A 21735-nucleotide genomic window follows, 5' to 3' on the forward strand; every position below is an offset into this window, starting at 1 on the left:
GAGATAAAAGCAGTGCTTTCAGGATGCCTGTAGCTGTTTTTCTACAATATTTGCTACAGTGTACCCTAACATAAAGAATCCCTGGGGTTTTGTGTTTTACACAACAAAGCCGTCTATCACCAACGAAATAAACTAAATGTTTTTGGAAGAATTAAGATAACCACCAAGGAAGAAAACATATAATCAAAGTTAATTGGAGAGAGAAAGCTGATGGGGCAGGTCCTTTTCTTTTTCTTTGTGATCTATATCTGATGAGACAGATATTTATCTGAAGCGTAGAAGAATGCAGAAGGACACTGTATATCTAGTTTTATCTATCTTTAAAACTATATAGTTTTATAGGGTTATATTAGAGTTATTTAGTACTCAAGCAATGATAAGAAATGTAGGTCAATCTGCTAGTGTAGCTAAAAGTATGTAGAGAATTAACGTTTATTTGTCAGCAAAAGTTTAAAATATATATAAGACCAAAATAAATCTGAAATGGGCTTTTTATCACTGAGGAAGCAGTTCTTAATTAATGTCCCATGAACATTTTAGAATGTATGTATTCTTAAAAGAAAAAATAAAGATTTTAAAGTCTAGGAGATACGAAATTAATAGTTTAAATAGTTTTAATGTTTACAACTTATCAGATTTCTTGGGAAAAAAAATTTTTTAGCAAATCAAATTGTGTCCTAAGTCTGCCACAAACTGTAAAAAGAATTATTGGTTATTATATTTCTTGAGTCAATACAATAAATGGAAAGTTGGAGTGCAGATACAGCATCATATTTTGTTATCCCTTCCATTTCCTGAAAGGGTGAGATTCACAAATCTTACAGTATGTGCAACAGGTCTACAGACAACATTTGGGCTAAATATGAACATTTTAAGTGTTGTTTCTGGCAAAGTTATTTTAAAGCGATTAGAAACTGGATGGATGGGTGAAATGATTGTCCAGCGAGGCCTGAGTGCTTGTGCAAAACGATAGTACTGACTAGGCCAAAGGTGGCCACTGAATCACTGCAGGCACTCTGAACATGTGACAGATCGCTTTCCAGATGACTTCCTTCTGCTCTTAAAACATTCATGGCTGATGTCAAGCCGATCCTATCTATGGGAAAGTTTAGAGCACAGTCTGGGAAATCTATGCCAAAGATAGATTGAATAGCTCCAAGTTCTCCATGTTTAATATAGCCCAAATTAAAAAAGAAAATTTTTAATTTTTAAGAAATCCCTTGGAATTTGATTTCAAGTGTCTTGAATAAAGCTTAGTAGTGGAAGTGCATACTCTCCTAAATGGCACACAACGCTTTAATGTTGTCTTACTAAAATATTAACAGCAAAATGTAGTTTCCTGCCATCTTCCTTAAAGCCAGTTCTTACTGGTAAGCAAACACAGAGCTTTTAGGGTTAACATTCAAGTTTTGTTTTTTGCTTTTGGGTTACACTAGATCATTTTAAAACAGGGCAATTATCATAGTCAAGCACTTACTTGAGACCAGTGCCAATCTCTTACTTTCACAATGCAGATCTGGAAAACCTGATAGCATCAACAGCTTAGGCCTTGGCTCGGTGTGAACCTAGCATTGAAGAAAGGCTCTACTGTCCTGATTTTACAAAAGCCCAGTCTCAGTGCCAAGCCTGAAGCACATTAGTTAAGTGGCATGATAATCCAAGGCATTGTATAGGATAGGAGAGATAGACTCCCTAGAACAAAAGGATTCTGTATTTCTTCCCACAAGCCCAGTGGTCTACCATGTGTCGTCATATGCTACAGAATGCAGACGTAACATTTATGATACACTTTCCATATAAATCCCTGCCTGGAATGCATCCTAGAATGTATTCAAGAATCCTTAATTGTCCTCTTCATACTTGATATGGTTTGTAGGCCTTTCACTTTTCAGCACTTGGAACCCCTTGAAAAGGGCTCATAGAACGTTTTATTGTTATTATACAAAAACATTTGTCAAGTAAAGCGTTTTGATGAGGTCAGTGCAGGGGCACTGACTTGTATTTGCCTCTGATAAAGCTGGCTTCTACTCGCTATCTTAAAAATTATTCCTGTGATGATAAATTCTGGCGATGAACAGGAAAGCACTGCAGGAAATCCAACCTTTCGGTCGTTAAGTGATGCGGACTTGCGTCTTCCCTAAACGGACTAACCTGATTGATTAGGTCCCAGATTGCATGTTAGTTGTTCTGACATCTGTCTTAGAAGTTGGAAAAAGTTTGGCCAGCAGCCATATCACTCTGCAACTCACAATGTGCAGCCCACTGAAGCTCAGCAGGTGTGAGCCTGGTCAGTACCTGGATGGGAGACCTCCTGGGAAAAACTAAGGTTGCTGCTGGAAGAGGTGTTAGTGGGGCCAGCAGGGGGCGCTCACCCTGCGGCTCATGTGGGTCCTAATGCCCCAGTTTAGTGACGGGGACGCTATACTGTAAACAGGCGCTGTCCTTCGGATGAGCCGTAAAACTGAGGTCCTGACTCTCTGTGGTCATTAAAAATCCCAGGGTGTTTTTTGAAAAGAATAGGGGTGTAACCCCAGTGTCCTGGCCAAATTTCCCATTGACCCTGAGAGCTGATGTGTGGTGAGCGTTCTGGCACACTATGGCTGCCGTCGCATCATCCAGGTGGATGCTGCACATTGGTGGTGGTGGAGGGCAGTCCCCATTACCTGTAAAGCGCTTTGAGTGGAGTGTCCAGAAAAGCACTATATAAATGTAAGCAATTATTATTATTAAAAATAGTTCTGATCCCCAGTTTACAGAGCAGCTAAAATGTGACAAAGGTCTTAAGCCTGAGCTGGTGATAAGGGATGGAAATGAACTGCAGTGCACATTTCTTCTCACTGAAAACTGGAAGGTTTTTAACATTTCTGCAGACAAGCAACAGAATGTATTCTGCATCCTAAAATATCTGACATTTTTTAAAAAGGAAACACATTACCTTAGACGTGTGATGCAAACATGGTTGCAGAGCCCCATAGTGGCCATTAAGAATATTACCTCCTTGAGTGAATCCAGCAGCACTAGTGGTCATTAGAAAAACTACACCATTATCATACAATTTAATACAGATGAATAACTGGAAGCAACCTGATGCAGAGTAGATGGGTATGTTACTCTTCTTATATTTCTATCTATAACTGTCTTGCTCCAAAACCCTGCGTTTGCACTGGAGGATGTCTTTAGGAACCATTGGCTGAGCCCAGCTGAGTGTATTCAAGTGATGCATTAAAATTTCCAGTGTCTGCGTTTATTCTCCGGCTAAATATCTCTCTTAAGAAAGCAATTAATGCTTTTTAAGTAATCTCTCAGCCCTAGGCATTCAGTGCCTCCTGAAGTTTGGATAATTTATTGTAGAAATCTTTAAATTGGAAATGTCGAACATGATTATTTTTCAACAAAGGCGGCTCAGCTAATTTTTAAACTACAAAGGAACAAGTAATAGGTTTATTCCATGCTGAAAAAAAGAAGAAAGAGAACACAACGTTTCGGCCGTGGAGCCTTCTTCAGGTGGGGTCACCTGAAGAAGGCTCCACGGCCGAAACGTTGTGTTCTCTTTCTTCTTTTTTTCAGCATGGAATAAACCTATTACTTGTTCCTTTGCAGCCTACGCATGCTGACGCAGCTACCCACCTGAACTAATTTTTAAACTAGTCAGGTTTACAGATGATATTAAGAAAGAATGATTAGACTACACTGAAGAAACCGCAAATTAGACCAAAAATGTTTTTGATAAAACTCAAGACTGTACCAATCCATAGCAGGTGATATTAAATGCAGACAAGTATTAGAGCAAGTACCAAAGACAAACTACTGTATAAACTGAATACGGGAACCACCGCGACAGAAGAGGCTATTTACAAAAAAAGACTTTGGTGTTCATGCTGACACATCATTTACATCTCCTGGACAGTGTGGGGAAGTCATAAAAATACAGTTAGGATGTGCAGTTAAAAGCACATTTTAATTAAGGGATGTTATGCTAGAAATGCCAGTGCACTAGTAAGATGCCAACTAGAATATTCTATACAGTTATCGTCACCACATTAGAGAAAAAAGATATTGCAGCTCTGGAATCACTCGGGACAACAACAAGTACAGACATTTTGTGGCTTAAGGTTGATGGAACTGCCCTTTTTTAGTCTTGAACAGAGAAGATTACGAGGAGACCTGATACAAGTATTCACAATCCTCAAGGGCACCAACAAACACAACCCAGTGGCCCTCCTCACAATCAGCTGTGAAAAATGAACCATAAACTACGAGTGGGAACTTAGTGGAAGTGTGTTTTAAATTAAGAACAGAAGACACTTTTTTTACAAAGGGTTATGGGAGTCTGGAACAAGCTACCCAGCAGTATTGTTGAAGCCGAAGCCCTGGCTTTCTTCAGGAACCAACCTTGGGATCTCTGGATTAATTAACTACCGACAAATGGGCTTGATTAACTAAATGGCCTTCTAAAGTTAAAAGAGCTACAGGACAGCTCATATAAGGAAATATGAACAGATTATATGAGTCAATATGTCCAAAGCAATAAAGGTGAAGATCATAAGCATCTCAACACAACATTTGTGGATAGACCAGACTATTCAGCTGTGGGAAGTGTGCTGAATGTAAATAAAACAAACCACTCTGTGATATTAAAATTTAAAAAGAATGATAAAAATTCCAAAAATTAAAGATGAGGGTAAAAGCATTTTAATAACATACACAATGCTTGCACTAACAATATTGTAAATTAATTTCAATGCAGGACTGCAAACATTGCCCATTGAAGCATCTCAAAGCATGAAAGGAAGTAACCATCACAACGAAATGATCAATGTAAGAAAATCTAAATATAGTGTGTATTTATACTTTGTATGTTCATAATGCCACCACGGTGGATTTCTGCCAAATGAGCAGTGAAACACGAACCAGAGGACACAAACGGAATCTTCGAGAAAGTGCACATCTTTACACAAAGGTTTGTGGAGGTGTGGAACAAGTTGCCCAGGCATGTGGTTGAACTTGGCACCCTGGCTTCTTTCAACAAACAGCTGGATGAGATTCTTGGATTAGTTAAGCACGCCCGCTCCTGGGGTTGCACAGGAATGAACTTGCACCAGTTCGGTGCGCTCAATCTGCGTATGAGCAGCGCAGAGTGAGTGCAATGTGCTCTCCAGCAGTGCTCTGTTTTACACGGGTCTCACTTTGTTTTTGTGCAAGTGTGGGTAACGTCTGCATATTATTGTGCGCTTTTCACTGAAACTTGTGAGCAACCCGTATTGCAGTCATATCAGGGAAGCAGCCGAGTCATTATTTTATTATTTTTTATTTAATGTATGTTTTATTTTACGTTCAATTACTGAATAGTACAGTGTAGGGTAATGAAAGTTTTTATTTATTTAATTAAAAGGAACAATAATTCTATTTTTTGTAATATATTTATATTTTTAAGCATATGGAATATTTTGTGTTTACTTATTGTAGTTATAGGGTTTAAATCTTACTTCATTCATTGTTATTTCATTCCTCTCCCCCTATATAAATAGTATCCTATCTAAAAAGTGTCCTTTCTTTCTCTCTATTTCAATTCAATTCAAGAAGCTTTATTAGCATGACCATTAAATATATCAGTGTTGCCAAAGCATATACAATTAGCATAAGATCTACAGACATTTACATACAAACATATGAAGCTTTATTGACAAACAGGCTCACTGTTCCTCCGGCTGTGACAGGAGATCACATACTGGGCTCCCAGTTCAACTGAGTTCCCTCCTGCCGCTCCTAGTAGGATTGGGAGCTGTTGTGATTCTGGCAGGTGTGGGAATTGTGGGATTTGATTTGTTAATTTAGAGAAGAATAATTGTCGCAGTGCAGTAGGAAGTGCATCTCTGTCTCTGTTTCTCCCCGCTGGCAGTGGGAGCACAGCCTGTCCTCTCTGGGCAGCCAGGTCTGCCTAAGTCGTTTCTATGGCCAGCCAGTGGTCACTGAGCCTGTACTTCGTCGGGGTCTGTTTCTTTTTGCTGTTTCTTACCTTGGCCAAATATGTGGCTAGCTTGTATTGTCTGTTTAAGGTTCTGTAGCATTTCAGTTTATGTTGTGTTTGTGTGTGTGTGTCCCAGTGTGTGAGATATTGCTGTTTGATCTGTGCTGTGAATTGGTTGAGTCTGGGTTGTGGTGCTCTAGCAGTGCTGTCCTGAGGCTGGCTGGTGTCGGTGTGGCTTGGGCCAGTGAGCCTCAGGGCCAGCTGGCTCAGAGGGCTCTTTGTTGGGCTCAGCTCTTGGCTCAGCAGGGCCTTGTGGTGGTAGGAATTTTGGTCGCTGCTTTTTAGGTGTAGCCAATACTTTATTACTCTCTTTTGTATATTGATAAGTCATGGGTATTAGGCCTAATTAAGCCCTATATGCATTGTGATTACAGAACTCCGTGTGCAGAGTTTCTAGGAAGTGTTTGTCTCACTTGGTGACAAGGCTCCACAGCCTAAACGTTGTTTCTTTTCTTCCCTTTTCACCATGGAATACATTTTTACTTGTTCCTGTTGATTTAATTATGTCATCCACTTTACCTCCTATGCCACTTTGGAGAAGTTTGCAAAACTGTCCTTTGTGCCAAATCGAATCACATGCTTTCTTGAAATCAATAAAGCGGGCAAAAACTCTACCTCTTGGACTTCTGTTAACATCTGCTCCATTCCCTGCGCTCCTCCACAAGAGCGCACAGGCCTGTTAACAATGATCCATTGAGGGATAAATAAAACCTGGTGAGCCAGCAGTTCTGTTCTCCTCTCCCTACTGGGGCAAATAAGGCAGGATCAGTGCAATATCATGAATGGTAAATCTCTGTATGTGCTCACACCATGACTAAGAAAGCGTTGCTTCTGACTTACATAAGATTTTGGTTAGGTGAAGACTTGAGGAAACGAATCCTTATGTAATCCATGGAGCGCGTGTACCAACTTCCAGACACGATGGGTGAAATGGCCTCCTTTCGTAACCATCCTTGGGTTCTTAAGTCTTATCTAAACCATGCACAGCACTGCCTGCTCGAATCCCAGGCTGGGCTTAGAAATTCTGACCCAGGGGAAAGAAAGCCACTGACTGGTTCAGTGACACCACATCTAAACCTGGTCCTGCTTGGACACGCTTCATCTCAGTCCTGAACAGATTTGTCTCGATTAGCTCTGAGATCAGGGTACAAGGCAGTAACACTTCTGTCACATATACAGTTAAAGTGTATGCAATGACAGAAAAGAGGAAACAAAATACTCTCGTGTCAGGGGTCTGACCCTGGTCCTAGAAAGCCCTAAATTCTTTAGACCTCCCAATCTTTAAACGCAAGTATATTATTGATCAATTAAGGATCTTGTCCTATGCTTCTGAAGAGCCCCACTTTCTGTGCCAGCTTGAATTGGATGAAGTGGTTAGAAAATGGATGGGTGATCTCTAAACTGCTTAATTAAACACATCTTCTGTTTTATTGATCGTGAATTGTTCCAGGGCTTTAGAAATCGACAGGCTTAATGCTGCGTATGAATTTGGAGACCTTTGTCCATTAAGGTTAAAGGATACTCAAGAGTTTAATCCTAGATAATCTCGTAACGACTTAATTCAACATCATAAGCTGCATGAGCATGCGTACTGTAGGTAAAGGTGTATTCTTTTCTGAAAGGAAGAGAGACATAGCTGCGGCCGAGGAGAAGGCTGCACGGCTGAAATGTAGTGTCTCTTTATCTTTCAGCATAGAATAAGCCTTTACCTGTTTTCCTGTTGCGCTATTTTTTACTTCGAAATACCAAAGCAATGAACGGAATGTAACGGTAACGTTTCGCAGTTTACACTCTTTAATAAACCGAGGTCAACCTGAAAACTGCGTCGAGGGCAATTAGGAACATGACCATGATGCAATGCGGCCGGAAATTGCTCTTTGACAGAACAGGCACGCGATTGTGCCAAGAGTAGCTGCATATACGAAGGCGTCAACGTCATTTTGCTTCCGTTTTTTGTAAAATGTTTTCCACATTTTTAAGAAGGTGTTTCAGTGATCTATTCCCTTTCTACAGAGAAATTATATGCTGTAAAATGCACGTTTTCAAACTTTGGTTTCAGGTACGTACGGTATATTTCAGTGGTAATATGTCATTGACTCCCGTCAGCATACTTCAAATAAAATGCAAAACTCATTTAAAATGATTTGTATAACAGTTTCATTTAATAAAGAGTGAAGATCATTATATTAGCCGCACATGGTCTGTGCTCGCACTTATTCGCCTTTTGATTTGCAGGGGGAAAGGGACTTCAGGTCTATATATTAAATGCACTTCTATTTGTCTTGTGATATTTTCCCCCTACAAATAAAAGCTTGACCCGAAGTGGGTTTGCTATTTAAGTGCGTTGATTACGTGAGCATCAGCTAGCCTGGAGCTTGTCTCTTTTCAAAGACTTAATTAAAGACAAAACTTTCGCTGCGGGCTCTGACCCTGAAGATGATAAGGCTGTCATAAATCTCTCCCAGCAGGTCGGAATGTAGCATTTGTATTCACAATCTTTGAAAAGGGAATATTTGTAATTTACCACCCGATTATACCCCCGTCTTCTAATTTTATGTTCTGCTTCTGTTTCACAGCAACACGCTTTCATATTTTTTTTTTAATCTGAAAAGGTGTTCCAGTTCCTTAACTAATAAATAAACCACAAAGGGACTCATTTGAACATTAACCGCAGACTGAAACTTAAACCGTGTTAATAGTCCTCAAAATAAAAGAGTACATTCTGCGTTATTTTTACAGAAAATCAGAATTTGGCATTTAAGTATTTAATGCTAGGATTATCAAATTGTCACAAGAAAGTCAAATGATGAGAGGAGCTCAAAGGGAATTTGTGTTTTATATGTAGCGAATGCGATTGTGCTTTGTTTGTCCATCTTAAAACAAGTGCCAATTTGTGCAAGAAATTTCCTACGCCTACTGGCATGCTATCATTAGGCATTTGAGTTACTGCAAAGATTAATATTGCAGGGTGTCCGACGTAAAAGAGGCTTTATTGCTATTTAATCGAAGTGCAATATCACGGGTCGTGTGTTTTTTGTTTTCCGTCGTTTATTTTTCTCAGAACAAAAAACGCATTTTAAATTTCGCCTTTAATGGAGCAGCTGCTGTATTAGTCCTGGTCTTTGACTTTTAGTTCCTCATAAAAGAGGAGCCTTTGACCGCAATGAGTAAGACGAGTGAAGCGGGTTGCGTCTCAGTTGATTTCAACAAGGGGGTGAAGACAAGTCATGTTTTTGAGGATATGGAACAGAACATAACCTTTAGGCATTTACCCTAAATAGTAAGGGTGGAACAGACTCCAGCAGTTTTTAGTCTACATCTACCCTGACGCAAAACTGACTTAGTTGCGAACAGAGGCATCCTCAGCGATTGACAGGCTTAAATCTCAAGTAATTGACTCCGTTTGTATCCAAGAGAGTTCGTGGAAACAGGTAAGTTGGAACTTTATCAATTAATTAGAGATTCACTCGAGGGAGGGAGGACGGTACTAGAAAGAAATTTCATTCAATTACCAATAGGAGAAAAGTCAGAGATTTATTTATAGTATTGTAAAAGTGCTGTCCTGTACAAGTGTTTTGCATGTTTATAGAAATTAGAATTTTATTTTGCCAAATGCAAATGGGTTTAGGAATGAGACGAAAGTTAGTGTGTAATGGTCCTGTGGTTATTATTAACGCTTACAAAGTAATTCATAGGTATATAATAAACTTGTTGTCCTGTTAATTATTTCTCAAATTTATTGTGTAATTCTGCTGTTCTGCGGTTCAAACATTTTGCCTTGAGTAACCTATTGTATGATAGCACCGATAGCACGTTAATTGTAATTTAAATTGAATTGAATTTGTAATTGAAGAATTAGAATTCTTTAATCAGTGAATGTTATCAATATTATCTTCAAATATGAACGTGTTTTAAGGGTATTGCATTTTTTTTAGTTTGTGTTTGTGTTTTCATTTAGAAAAGAGGTCTTAAAGACTTGTTTTTAGGAAGGTCACTGTAACATCTTGACTGAAAACGGCAAGCATGGATGCGAGCTGATTTTCTGTGAAGAAGGCCACTTGTTTCCAAAATAAAAATGACAGAGTGCAAGGCAAAACGTTAATTAGTAAATGTCACTTGAAAGGTAGGCTCAAGCGATATGAAGAGACATGAGGAGGCAGTGTTCATCTTGATCCTGGTATATCTGTAACAGGGTCTGGTCCCTAGTGGACGTGCGTGGTTATTGTACCTCAGGTGTGGGGAAAAAAGGGGTCGCGCCACAGCACAAGCACACCAGGGTCCTGACCCGCCCCTCCTGGGGCAGGGCGGTGAGGTGGGCTCGAACCCTGGACCCCGCCGGCGTTAGAGCCGAACAGCGGCTGCACACACACTCTTGCAGGTGTGTGGTCGGGATGTAGATGTGTGGCGGAGAATCTGAAGCCTCCGCGCTTTCACTTCACCAGCGCGTCTTGGGTACAGGGTAGCGAGCGCGAGTGCCCGTTTCCATGAAACGGGGAACCAAGATCAGGAAGTTTCCAAACAAGACCGAAAACTGCGTCGTTGTGTTACACCTTCCTGTGCGAGTCTCTCTGAAGAGCTCTTCTGCTGTATTGTTTTTACTTTCAAGTTTTACACTCCTGCTTTATCCGTTTTTAATTCGATTTTTGGCTTCTAAACAAGTGCCAGCTAGGTTTCATGTTGTGTAAATTATGTTGTATTTTTGGAATACGAAACCAGAACTCTCTTACGGTGTAGTGATACTGTAGCTGAGTAGCTAATTATGGCATTTTTAGTTGCTCGTTTTTGCTCATTTCAAAACCGCATTTCCTTCAATGAGTGAAGCAATTTTATTCCTGTATTTCTGAAGTCTGGCAGGATGGTGAATACTCTTGTGGTTAAGTTAAGAGATTGAGAGTGAATTTACAAAGAAGCCGAAGAACAGTTTTTTTTTTTTACTTGGGTAAGAAATTGTTTGTCAGATAGCATTTATTGCAATCTATAATTGACCTTTGTGTGTAAAGTGGATGGACTGTGCGTATAGGTTAGACCGACTGTGAGGAACTAGTTTGCAGGCAAAATCCACAGCAGATGTTAGTTCTAAGCTAGAAGGGGATTTTAACTGAGATCTCAATAATTATTTCTGATCTCCATGAAAAGAAACATTCCTTTGCATCAGCAGCAGACCAAACAATATTTATCTAGTGCTTTAAAATAAAAGAGAATCTGCAACTTACAGTATGCAGTATATTGAGCATCTTTGGTGAACTCCAACAGCCAGGCTACGTCTGTGATAACTTTCTCAAAATCCAGTTCCTGTTTAAAAGAAACCAACATTCACATTAGAGAAACTGACGGAGAGAAGCTGAGAAGCTGTTCCCAGGTTGTAAAAGAAGGAAATACAATTCAGCAGCCCATCCTAACTGTACTGTAGCAGCAGCACCACTGCCCTACCGGGAAACAGACAGCCAAGATGTGGACGCTCAATGACAGTACCGTCACTGACCCTGAAAACCAGACACCAGTCTCCACTGCAATTACTGCCACAGCTACCAGAAATGCAAAAAGAGGAATGTTGGTTGTCGGAGGCTGTATTTCTGGAGCTCTGTAACTGAGGTGTACATCAGGGACCACGATATGCCATGGTAAGTTGTCTCCATGGAGTGGAGGTGGCTCACATTGTCTATACCATCAAGAGGCTCCTATAAAGGCCGCCAAGCAACCTGGGTGCTGTTGTTCTTGTGTCACAAATGACGCTGGTGTAAAACGGCACGTTTTTCATCTGCAGCAGCAAACCTTGAAAACAACCTGAAGAACAGGACTACTTCAGTGACATTTTCCAGAATCCTGCCTGGAACATGCAAATGTGAAGAACTTAAAATATTGATCAGTCGCCACATGACGGAAGACATTGTGTACTGAGGAAGACTTCGCCCTCCTGGGCGTCTGGAAACCTTTCTGTGGCAAAAGCCATTTGTACAGACAAGCTGGGTTATTGCATCTAAATGAGATGGGCCCAGGTCGTCTTGGCACGAGACTTCGGAAGGCAATCCAAAAACATTTCAACTAGAATGGAAGGGAGCAGAACCTAAAAGAGAATTTAAAAGGAAGACCTGTGGGGCATTAGGAGAGAAAGCAAAAAGAAAAAAAAACAAAATAAAGGTTCTGTGAAGCACTGCGCATAAATGCTAGGGTAATTAAAAAAAATAGATAGAAGCTTTCGCAGCAGGAATCATGATGTAACTAGAACAGCAGAGACGTGGTTAATGGATATAACAAAGGTTTCAAGATTTTCTGCTTGACCAACAGAAGACATTTATTCCAAAAGTGAGTAAATAGAAAGCTTCAAGGTAGTGGTCCAAATTGGTTTATTGATTTGAAAATTATAAGGGAAAGGAAAGTACTTCATAAGGAGATCAATAACAGGGTCAAGTTTAAAAAAATTCAGTGCTTTGAATTGGAAGTGCATGTAAACAATTAGTCGAGAGCAAGGGGTAACTGAATATTGCAAAGCCAACTGAAATAAAAGATTCTTCAAGTAGTAACAACAGAACAAAATAGTTAAAGATGAAGTAAAAAGTCCCCCTGTGATCTTCTCTGTTCAAGGCTGAAAAGTTTCAGATGTATCTGCCCATCAGTGAAGGGCATTCCCTTGAGCCCCATAATGCATCTGGTTGCTCTTCTGTGGAATGCTTCCAGAGCAACAATATCTCTCTTATGTGGTGACCAAAACAATACTCTAGAAGGAGTCTTACTAGCACATTATATAATTACTCTAAAAGACATTGATTTACATTCAGTGGTTTTCTCAGATTTTCACATTTTCTGAGCAAAAACTTGAAATGGATTGTGGTTTTTGTCACCAATGTTGGTTTCTGATTTTGTAGCAATAAATTCTGGGGAGTCTCTGCAGTCTTTTTGTGAAGGACATGTACAAGTGATGTAGATTAGATTTTTTTTTTAGCTGGAAAAAAAGCTATTTTGTGCAATAGGAGTGGACTTCTCTTTTATAGCGCAGAATGTCACATTTGTTCCCAATCTATTAAATCCTTAGTTTATACACTCGTTTTAAGTGCAGTGGCAGTCCTGGCAATGTAATAAATTAGGACATATACCTCTGAACACTGTTATGTAGTACAATTTACAACACAGTAGCAACAATTTGTTGTTTTGAGTTCTTAATCAGAGGTTTGAGCATCCGGGACCTAATCATGATGATAAACATGAAAACACTAAAAACATGATATTTAAAAAGTTCTGTAATGAATATTGCAACAGTAAGTCTTTGTATATGCTTTCAAATACATCATTGCCTTTGTATTGTAATGTTAAGGGGGGTTATAGATGAGATCATGAGTACAAGCAAATTATGAGTGTTCCATAAATAAAACAATGCTCAGTAAAATTAAAATAAATAGGTAACAAAACATCTGCACAGCTCTAGGAATGCAGAAAAATATGGCAATTTATGAAATTGCAAGCACACAAAACACACAAACTATGCAAACAAAAATACCTAAAATACTCTACCCCATCTTTCACACTCAGTTGTTCACATTGACAAACCATTATGCACTGAGAGGCAGAGGCAGAATTCTTTGTGGGGAAAAGCAGAGTGATTTCATAGGATAAATCTTCAACAGATAAGACCACACAGAAGACACTGTCTCATTGCAGAAATGCAACTAAATACGAGCATGATTAACGGAGTTTGAAGAAATATTTCTTCAGATGTGAAAAATACAGCTCCTTTCCTAAATGTATGAGTCCATTCGGGGCCCAATGCCTGTTAGGTTTTAGTTTGTCAATAAGGAGACCAAGTGGAGAAGATTGAACCGCACTGCAACTCGGTGCTGATCACATGAACTAGGCTGGTCAGATCAGGAAAATTCTGGTCTTATAAGATGTTGAACATCTGGTGTCATCTCCATCAGCGGGGGGCTGCTTACTGTATCTGGTGAGATGAAAATAATCTGTGAAGTCCGTCAATAGTTTTTAGCCCGCTTTTTTTAAGATAATAACCAGCCTGCAGATTTGTGACTTTACCTATCAGATTAAGCAGTACCCTATTGGTGTGGTGTGTTTCAAATTCACATTTTTCTTTCAAGGCTGTGGAAAATTGCTAATAATAAGGGGTAGGTAAGCTTGTAGATGAATTTAGGTGACTATTCAGGGAAGTTGAGCAACTCTGGTTTGTGAGTTGAAATGGTTCACTTTTTGTGCTAGACTTCTTGTAACAGAACATGGATTGATATTCTGTATTTGGCACAGCTGAAAAGTTGAATTATATTTGCATTATATACATTTTAATTTGAGTAACCTGATTTGACATTGGTGTTTGTAGTATTTCAGGTTTGCCACATTACCACATTAGTACAATGGTGTTACTACTCTTGTAGGCATCCTCGTTTGTGATGGTGCACATGCAGTTTTCGGTAATGTATTCAAAGATCTAGTGGAGATCTCATTACATGCATTGGGCTGATTTATATTAGCTTTTCAAAGTTTGTAAAAGGTTGATAAAAATGTTTCTTATAGGCTTTAACTACTAGAAAAATGTTAGATGCTTAGCCACGTGGGTTTTCCCTGTCTTTTCCAGTTTCCTCCCACAGTCTAGTGACATACCATCTAGGATCATTGGTTTTTTCTAAGTTGTCCCCTGCATACAGGTGCCCTGAGGTGGACTACTGGCCCATCCAGTGTATGCCCTACCTCGTACCCATTGTCTGCTGTGTTAGGCTGCAGCTCACTATGACCCTGTAGTGGAATACATGGTTATTTTATGTCTGTTAGAGTAAGGGGATTTTGCTGGGTCAGCATGTTTTTGTTGTAGTAAAACCCTTTGTCTGTTCTGAACTGACTTGCATTAAGCCAAGACCTGAGTTTAGTTTAATATTTATTCCCAGGGTGCTGTCTGCATAGAGTTTGTATGTTCTCCCTGTGGCATTGTGGGTTTCCTCTAGGTGCTCCAGTTTTTCTCCCACAGTTCCAAGACATAGTGGTAGGTTAATTGGCTTCTGGGAAAAATTGGCCCGGGTGTGTGTGTGTCATGGGATGGAGTGGCGTCCAGTCCAGGGTATATCCTGCCTTAAGCCTTTTGATTGCTGAAATGGCAAGTTTAAATTAGACTGTATGCCTATAATTCCGGCTTTTAATTCCAGCTGTTGCAGAGAATGTAAAATAGATGTAAATGCGTTTATAAAAATGTGTGAACACTTTAGTTTTACCTCTATGACACTGTGGTGGTAGTATCTGACTGCTTAGCTGTAACATCATTTCCTGACCACAAACGCACTCTCATGACCACAGTCAGTTTCACATTTGACAGAATAATTGTTTTAAATGCTCAGAGTATGAAGATGTAGCATGAAGATGCTATACATCTTTGTTATTAAAATAAAGCATTAAAGTGCCTTTTGCATATTAAATAAGGAAGTTGAAGAATGTGGAAGTGATAGAGATTATGTTCACCTATTCTTTGAGTAACAATGGAAGCAAGAGAAAACTGGAAATGATTGACTTGGCATGAAAGAAGCTCTGCAATAATTAAATTATCGAACCCTTTCTGCAGGCGATTTCCTCCTAATGTGGTTAAATGTGTTTTTTTCTAGGCTGCTTTGCCCCTCTGTCTAGTGCCCCCAATGGCAGCCGACGTATATAACCCTGTAAGTAAGCTCTTCTTTGCCTTCACACACTTGCAAAACTTTAGTTTTAGAATTTCTGTAATATGTTTAGAAATGCCGCATTATCGAACATGCATTGGCAGTGGTCCTTAAAAATTATTTGTCTGTCGACAAACTCCTTGCCTGCTGCAGCACCTGTACAATTGCTGTGAAACAATTTAACTGGGTGGAGAAATTTGGCACTCTAATAAAATCAGAAAAGATATGGGGAAATGGTTAATTTCTCTGAACATAGGTGGACATTACTGGTGATTTATATATGGATTGCTTTGGCATCTCCACCTCTATATCATCAGTCTCTATTGACTAGTCAGAGGGTGTCCTGTATTATGAATTGGTTTCAGATAAAAACCAGGACTGCATACAGTTCTTCAGATTAATTGCATTAGAAGGGAAAGGCATCACATTATATCATGCTTCACCTCTTCTCAAGCTTTCTTCTCCTAAATGAAGGTGCTCCCCTGCTCATGCAAATGAAATAATTTATTATTTTGAGTATTGCGAAGCAACATTTTTTTTTCTTTTTAAAAATCCACTTTACAATGAATTGAGTGACGCTGGTGGTGATGGCAAACAGAAATCGGTCTGTTTTTAGAATTTTGCATATTTGAGAACCACTGCATCAGATCTGTGGTGGGAAACAGGATGTTCCAGTAAGTTAATGTGCTGAGTATGTGGCTCATACTGAGTATATCTGAAGGTTTGTTTTCTTGTGCTCGAGCAAGCTGTCAGAGTGGGTCAGTGAGCACTGCAGCCTGTATTGTTGCAGTGTTTTTGCTGCCTTCCATTTCAAATCTATGTTCTGCCTTCTCTCAGGTTTCATTGCGCCACAAGTCCAGGAAGAAAAGTCGAGGTAAGAGGGGAACCAATGGGTTTGCTCAACTGTGGGTTTTGCTTGTACTCCTATCAGAGCTATAGCTCCAAGTGTCAGTCTGAAAGAGTTGTCACAGTGATTTCAGAAAAGAATCTAGTCCACTGATTTAATCTCATTTCTCCAGAGGTGTCTGGGCTGCAGGTGACATGTAATGTGGTTGGTGTGCATTTTTGTTTTGTAAATCTGAGCTTGTACAGCTTTTGCACTGGAACACATCCTCTCCAATTCAGCTTCTGTATAAGGAGGTTGTGATAGGTGAACCTTCGTGACAAGGGACTGTGGATCTATCTAGCACAGAACTGAGGTAGGGGATGATTGTTTTAAACAGGAAGGATTTTATCTCGGCTAGAAATGCATTGCAGAAAGGCATGTATGCAGGGATTTTCATATAAATGTAATTAAAAAATAATCCAGCTCATGGTAACCTAAAGTTCAGAATTTCAAACAGCAATAATGTTTAAAATTAGACTGTCTTTTTTAAAAGGGATATTGACTCCAAAAATGATATGTTTCTTTAAATTCCAGCTTTGTTTTGCTGTGAACTTGTCAGTTCTACTAACAGCCTTTATACGGAATGCGCTGGGTTGCTGTGTATTTTTAAAAATGCTGTAAATGAAAGTGTATTATAATCTTCTACGCAAAAAAGAGGAAGCTTTTGCGGTTTAGGCCCATTTTTGTAGCTTTCCTGATTGTTAGCTTTAAGTAATCTGTTTTGGCTCTGTTTTAAAGGAATTGACATGTATACAAACTGCGTCTGCAAGTGAAGCCTGGGTCTGTTTCTCCTGTTTGTAGGGAATGTGACAACGATGAGCCGAAGGAGGATATCGGTCAAGGAATTGGGACAAGTGGACTGTCAGGGCTGGCTCTACAAGAAGAAGGAGGGAAAAGGATTTTTAGGAATGAAATGGAAAAAGTTTTGGTTTGTTCTGAAGAAGAGCTCACTGTACTGGTATACCAGCCAGATGGTGAGTAATCCTTTGCCTATCTTCACACAGCTGATTCAGTCAAACTGAAGTAACTCTCAAGGCACTCAATGAGTAGGAAGCTTGATGGGATTTATTTCACACCTTCAAATAAGTACAGTATTAGTAAGGGAAGAATGGCCGTGAAGTAGATTTTGTACCTTAATTTACTCAGATGAGTGAACTGTACTACACCATGTGCAAGGGAGTGAAATCAGGCGTTTGGCAGGTGTATGAAAGGCACACCAAAAAGATTGGATACAGACTAGTAAATTAATAGTCCTCCCACAAAGTTGTGCATGAGGGGAAAAAATTCCCCCAGGAGCACATAAACCCCCTAAAGCATGTCATGTTTTATGATAAATCATCAAGGATTTTGACATTTAACGTGGAAAACCATTGCGTATACAATTCATATATCTGCTAATTTTAAGAGAGAATTGAACTTTTCATCAATATATTTTCATTGAGAAAAACGTAAGGCATTACTGTCTTGGCAACCACTGGAGTTTGCAGCGTTTTCAAATCCTGAAGTGCCTATTGCTTTTGAAGTACACAACATATCCAAGAAGAGATTCAGAAAAAGGAAAATGGTGAAAGCATATGTTAAGTATACAAAGATTCGTGGCAGTTCTTCATTTTTAGAAAATCATAAAATGTTGCACACTGTGTTAACTTGTCAACCACTGTTGGGTAACAGATCTTATTTCCGTTTGTTTTTCTACATGGCTTAGATTACAAACATTCGGACGGAATACAGCGTTGTACATTCCTTTTTTGAACGCTTGTAGTGTAGCAGTGTACATATCTTTTGCGAGTTTCCTGTTGAACTGTAGCTTTAAAGTTTTTCTCTTCTTTTGATCTTTCCCATCACTCTTGCAACACAAGTTCACTGTGGTATGTGCTTGATTTCTAGCTGGCTTTTTTACATGTTTTGTAAAATATACTGATAGAAAACCTCTTTATTATTATTTTTTTTAAAGTAAGGCTGTATTTTTTTTTCTAGGCAGAAAAAGCTGAAGGGTACATACATTTGACAGACTTCATGATAGACCGAGCAACAGAATGCAAAAAGAAGTAGTAAGTGTTATGTTGTCTTTTGAATGTTTTCCCTTCACCTTGCAAGTTAGGCAATGTCTGAACTTTGAAATCTGGAATAAATCATTTGAAAGTCAACAAAACCATAGGAAATTTGACAACATTTCTCCCATAGCTGGAAAGTGTGTTGGACAGACAAGCCAGTAAGCTGGGGAAACAAAGCAATGTAGATCCTGTAAGAGTCATTCAGTCTTAATAGCTAACATGAGGCTCTTCTTTGCCCAGAGGCTTGTGGGGATATACAACATGCTACTAGGCCATGTTGTTGAAGCTGATATCCTGGTTTCTGTCAAGAAAGCCCTGGATGAGATCCTAGGATCAATTAGCTACGAACTACCAGACCAGCTAAATGGGCCAAATGTCTTCCTCTCCTTTGTAACTGTTGTGATGTCCTTACAGTGTATGCCTAGTATAGTAAGTCAATTCTTTGTAGGCTATACAGCTGACATCCCTACAGACTGTAGGGAAACGGAACAGTCTGTTTCCACTTGACTTTTATCCACATTCCTCATTGGTCATCAAGTACAGATCTTGGGATTGTGGTATATTGGAGATTGATGTTGCCATGATCCAAAATAGACTACGGCGTGGACTAGTGGTTAGGAGTCGAGACCAGAGGGTTGTGAGTTCAAATCATAGGCCAGATGCTGCTATTGAGCCTTTCGGCAAGGTACCGGACTCAACTTTCCTTTAATAAGCAGTATACCTTTCTGTATACAGTAGGTCTCCATTGAAAAAGTTGTTCTCAATTGACTTATCTGGTTCAATTAAGGATATGAAAACATTTATATCCTTAATTGGCACACCTGAAGAAGGCTCCACGGCCGAAACGTTGTGTTTTTTCTCTCTTCTTTTTTTCAGCATGGAATAAATCTATTACTTGTTCCTTTGCAGCCTTGCATGCTGAAGCAGCTACCCACCTGAACTTAAAACATTTATGTACAGTACAGTGGAAAAAGTACACCCTCTTAAGATTTTATGGTTTAACATACTGTATTTAGACATATTTGACCTTCACACGACCTCATTTGACAAATGCCACATAAAAATTCTGCTTTGTCATTATTATAATCAGCCAGAAGTGCCCCCCTTGATTCGCAAACGTATTGTTGCTAAACGGTGTGCCACAACTTGAAGTAAACATCGTTTTGTAAGACACTCTCTCACATTGCCTCTGGGAGGAATACTGGCGTGCTCTTCCTTGCAGAACTGCTTCACCTGTGTGGTATTTGAGGTCAGTCTTGTATGCACAGCTCTCTTTCGGTCCCGCCACAGCATCTCTATGGGATTTATGTGCAATTTTCTACTTGGCCATTTCAAAACCCCGAATGTCTTCTTTTTGAGCCATCCAGCCGTAGGCTTGCTTGTGTGTTTTCAGATCATTGTCCTGTTGCATGATCCACTTTCAGTTCAGTTTCAGCTGTCGTACAGATGGCCTCACATTAACGATAAACTCAAAGACAGCAAAGCGTCCACATCCTGGGGTAGGAAAGCAGAAAACCACCACCAGCGTGCTTGATGGGTGGTAGGCAAGGTTTCATTTGTTTTGCCGGACATCAAGTTTTGCATTATGGCCCAATAACTCATGTCCAGAGGGCATTTTTTTCCTCCTGGCTATCCTTCCATGAAAGCCATTCTTATTCAGTCTTTCCCTGATGGCGGACTCGAGAACTCTGACATTTACAATAGCGAGAGAGGCCTGTAGTTCCCAGGTGATAACCTGGGGTTCTGTGAGACTTCTAGGAGCTTCATACGGTCTGATCTTGAGAGAGCTTGTTAGACAGCCACTGCTGGAATTCTCTCCATTTCCATCTCATTGTGGAACGAAATCTATTGGATTTTTGAAACTTTTTTAACTAATAAAAAAATGAAAAGTGGGGCGTGCAAAATTATTCGGCCCCTTTACTTTCAGTGCAGCAAACTCACTCCAGAAGTTCAGCGAGGATCTCTGAATGATCCAATGTTGTCCTAAATGACTGATGGTGATAAATAGAATCCACCTGTGTGTAATCAAGTCTCTGTATAAATGCACCTGCTCTGTGATAGTCTCAAGGTTCTGTTGAAAGCGCAGAGAACATCATGAAGACCAAGGAACACACCAGGCAGGTCCGTAATACTGTTGTGGAGAAGTTTAAAGCCGGATTTGGATACAAAAAGATTTCCCAAGCTTCAAACATCCCAAGGAGCACTGTGCAAGCGATCATCTTGAAATGGAAGGAGTATCAGACCACTGCAAATCTACCAAGACCTGGCCGTCCCTCTAAACTTTCAGCTCAGACAAGGAGAAGACTGATCAGAGATGCAGCCAAGAGGCCCATGATCACTCTGGATGAACTGCAGAGAACTACAGCTGAGGTGGGAGAGTCTGTCCATAGGACAACAATCAGTCTTACAAGATATCCATAAAAAGTCTCGTCTAAAGTTTGCCACAAGCCACCTGGGAGACACCCCAAACATGTGGAAGAAGGTGCTCTGGTCAGATGAAACCAAAATCGAACTTTTTGGCCACAATGCAAAACGATATGTTTGGCGTAAAAGCAACACAGCTCATCACCCTCAACACACCATCCCCACTGTCAAACATGGTGGTGGCAGCATCATGGTTTGGGCCTGCTTTTCTTCAGCAGGGACAGGGAAGATGGTTAAAATTGAGGGGATGATGGATGCAGCCAAATACAGGACCATTCTGGATGAAAACCTGTTGGAGTCTGCAAAAGACCTGAAACTGGGACGGAGATTTATCTTCCAACAAGACAATGATCCCAAACATACAGCAAAATCTACAAAGGAATGGTTCACAAATAAACGTATCCAGGTGTTTGAATGGCCAAGTCAAAGTCCAGACCTGAATCCAATCGAGAATCTGTGGAAAGAGCTGAAAACTGCTGTTCACAAATGCTCTCCATCCAACCTCACTGAGCTCGAGCTGTTTTGCAAGGAAGAATGGGCAAGAATTTCAGTCTCTCGATGTGCAAAACTGATAGAGACATACCCCAAGCGACTTGCAGCTGTAATCGCAGCAAAAGGTGGCTCTACAAAGTATTAACGCAAGGGGGCCGAATAATTTTGCACGCCCCACTTTTCATTTTTTTATTAGTTAAAAAAGTTTCAAAA

At 39.9% G+C, this 21735-nt stretch overlaps 1 protein-coding gene across 1 annotated transcript in view; it reads left to right on the forward strand.

The window, feature by feature from the left end:
• cnksr3 (cnksr family member 3) overlaps window positions 1–21735 on the forward strand; it is an 87446-nt gene that overhangs the window by 53440 nt on the left and 12271 nt on the right. Inside the window, exons 16-19 of the mRNA XM_069196987.1 lie at window positions 15616–15669; window positions 16504–16540; window positions 17354–17526; window positions 18530–18603. Coding sequence (XP_069053088.1) covers window positions 15616–15669; window positions 16504–16540; window positions 17354–17526; window positions 18530–18603 — 338 coding nt within the window. The remainder of the gene's footprint in view (window positions 1–15615; window positions 15670–16503; window positions 16541–17353; window positions 17527–18529; window positions 18604–21735) is intronic.

Source organism: Lepisosteus oculatus, chromosome 2 (genome assembly GCF_040954835.1).
Source record: "Lepisosteus oculatus isolate fLepOcu1 chromosome 2, fLepOcu1.hap2, whole genome shotgun sequence".
In the NCBI taxonomy this organism is placed as follows: Eukaryota; Metazoa; Chordata; class Actinopteri; order Semionotiformes; family Lepisosteidae; genus Lepisosteus; species Lepisosteus oculatus.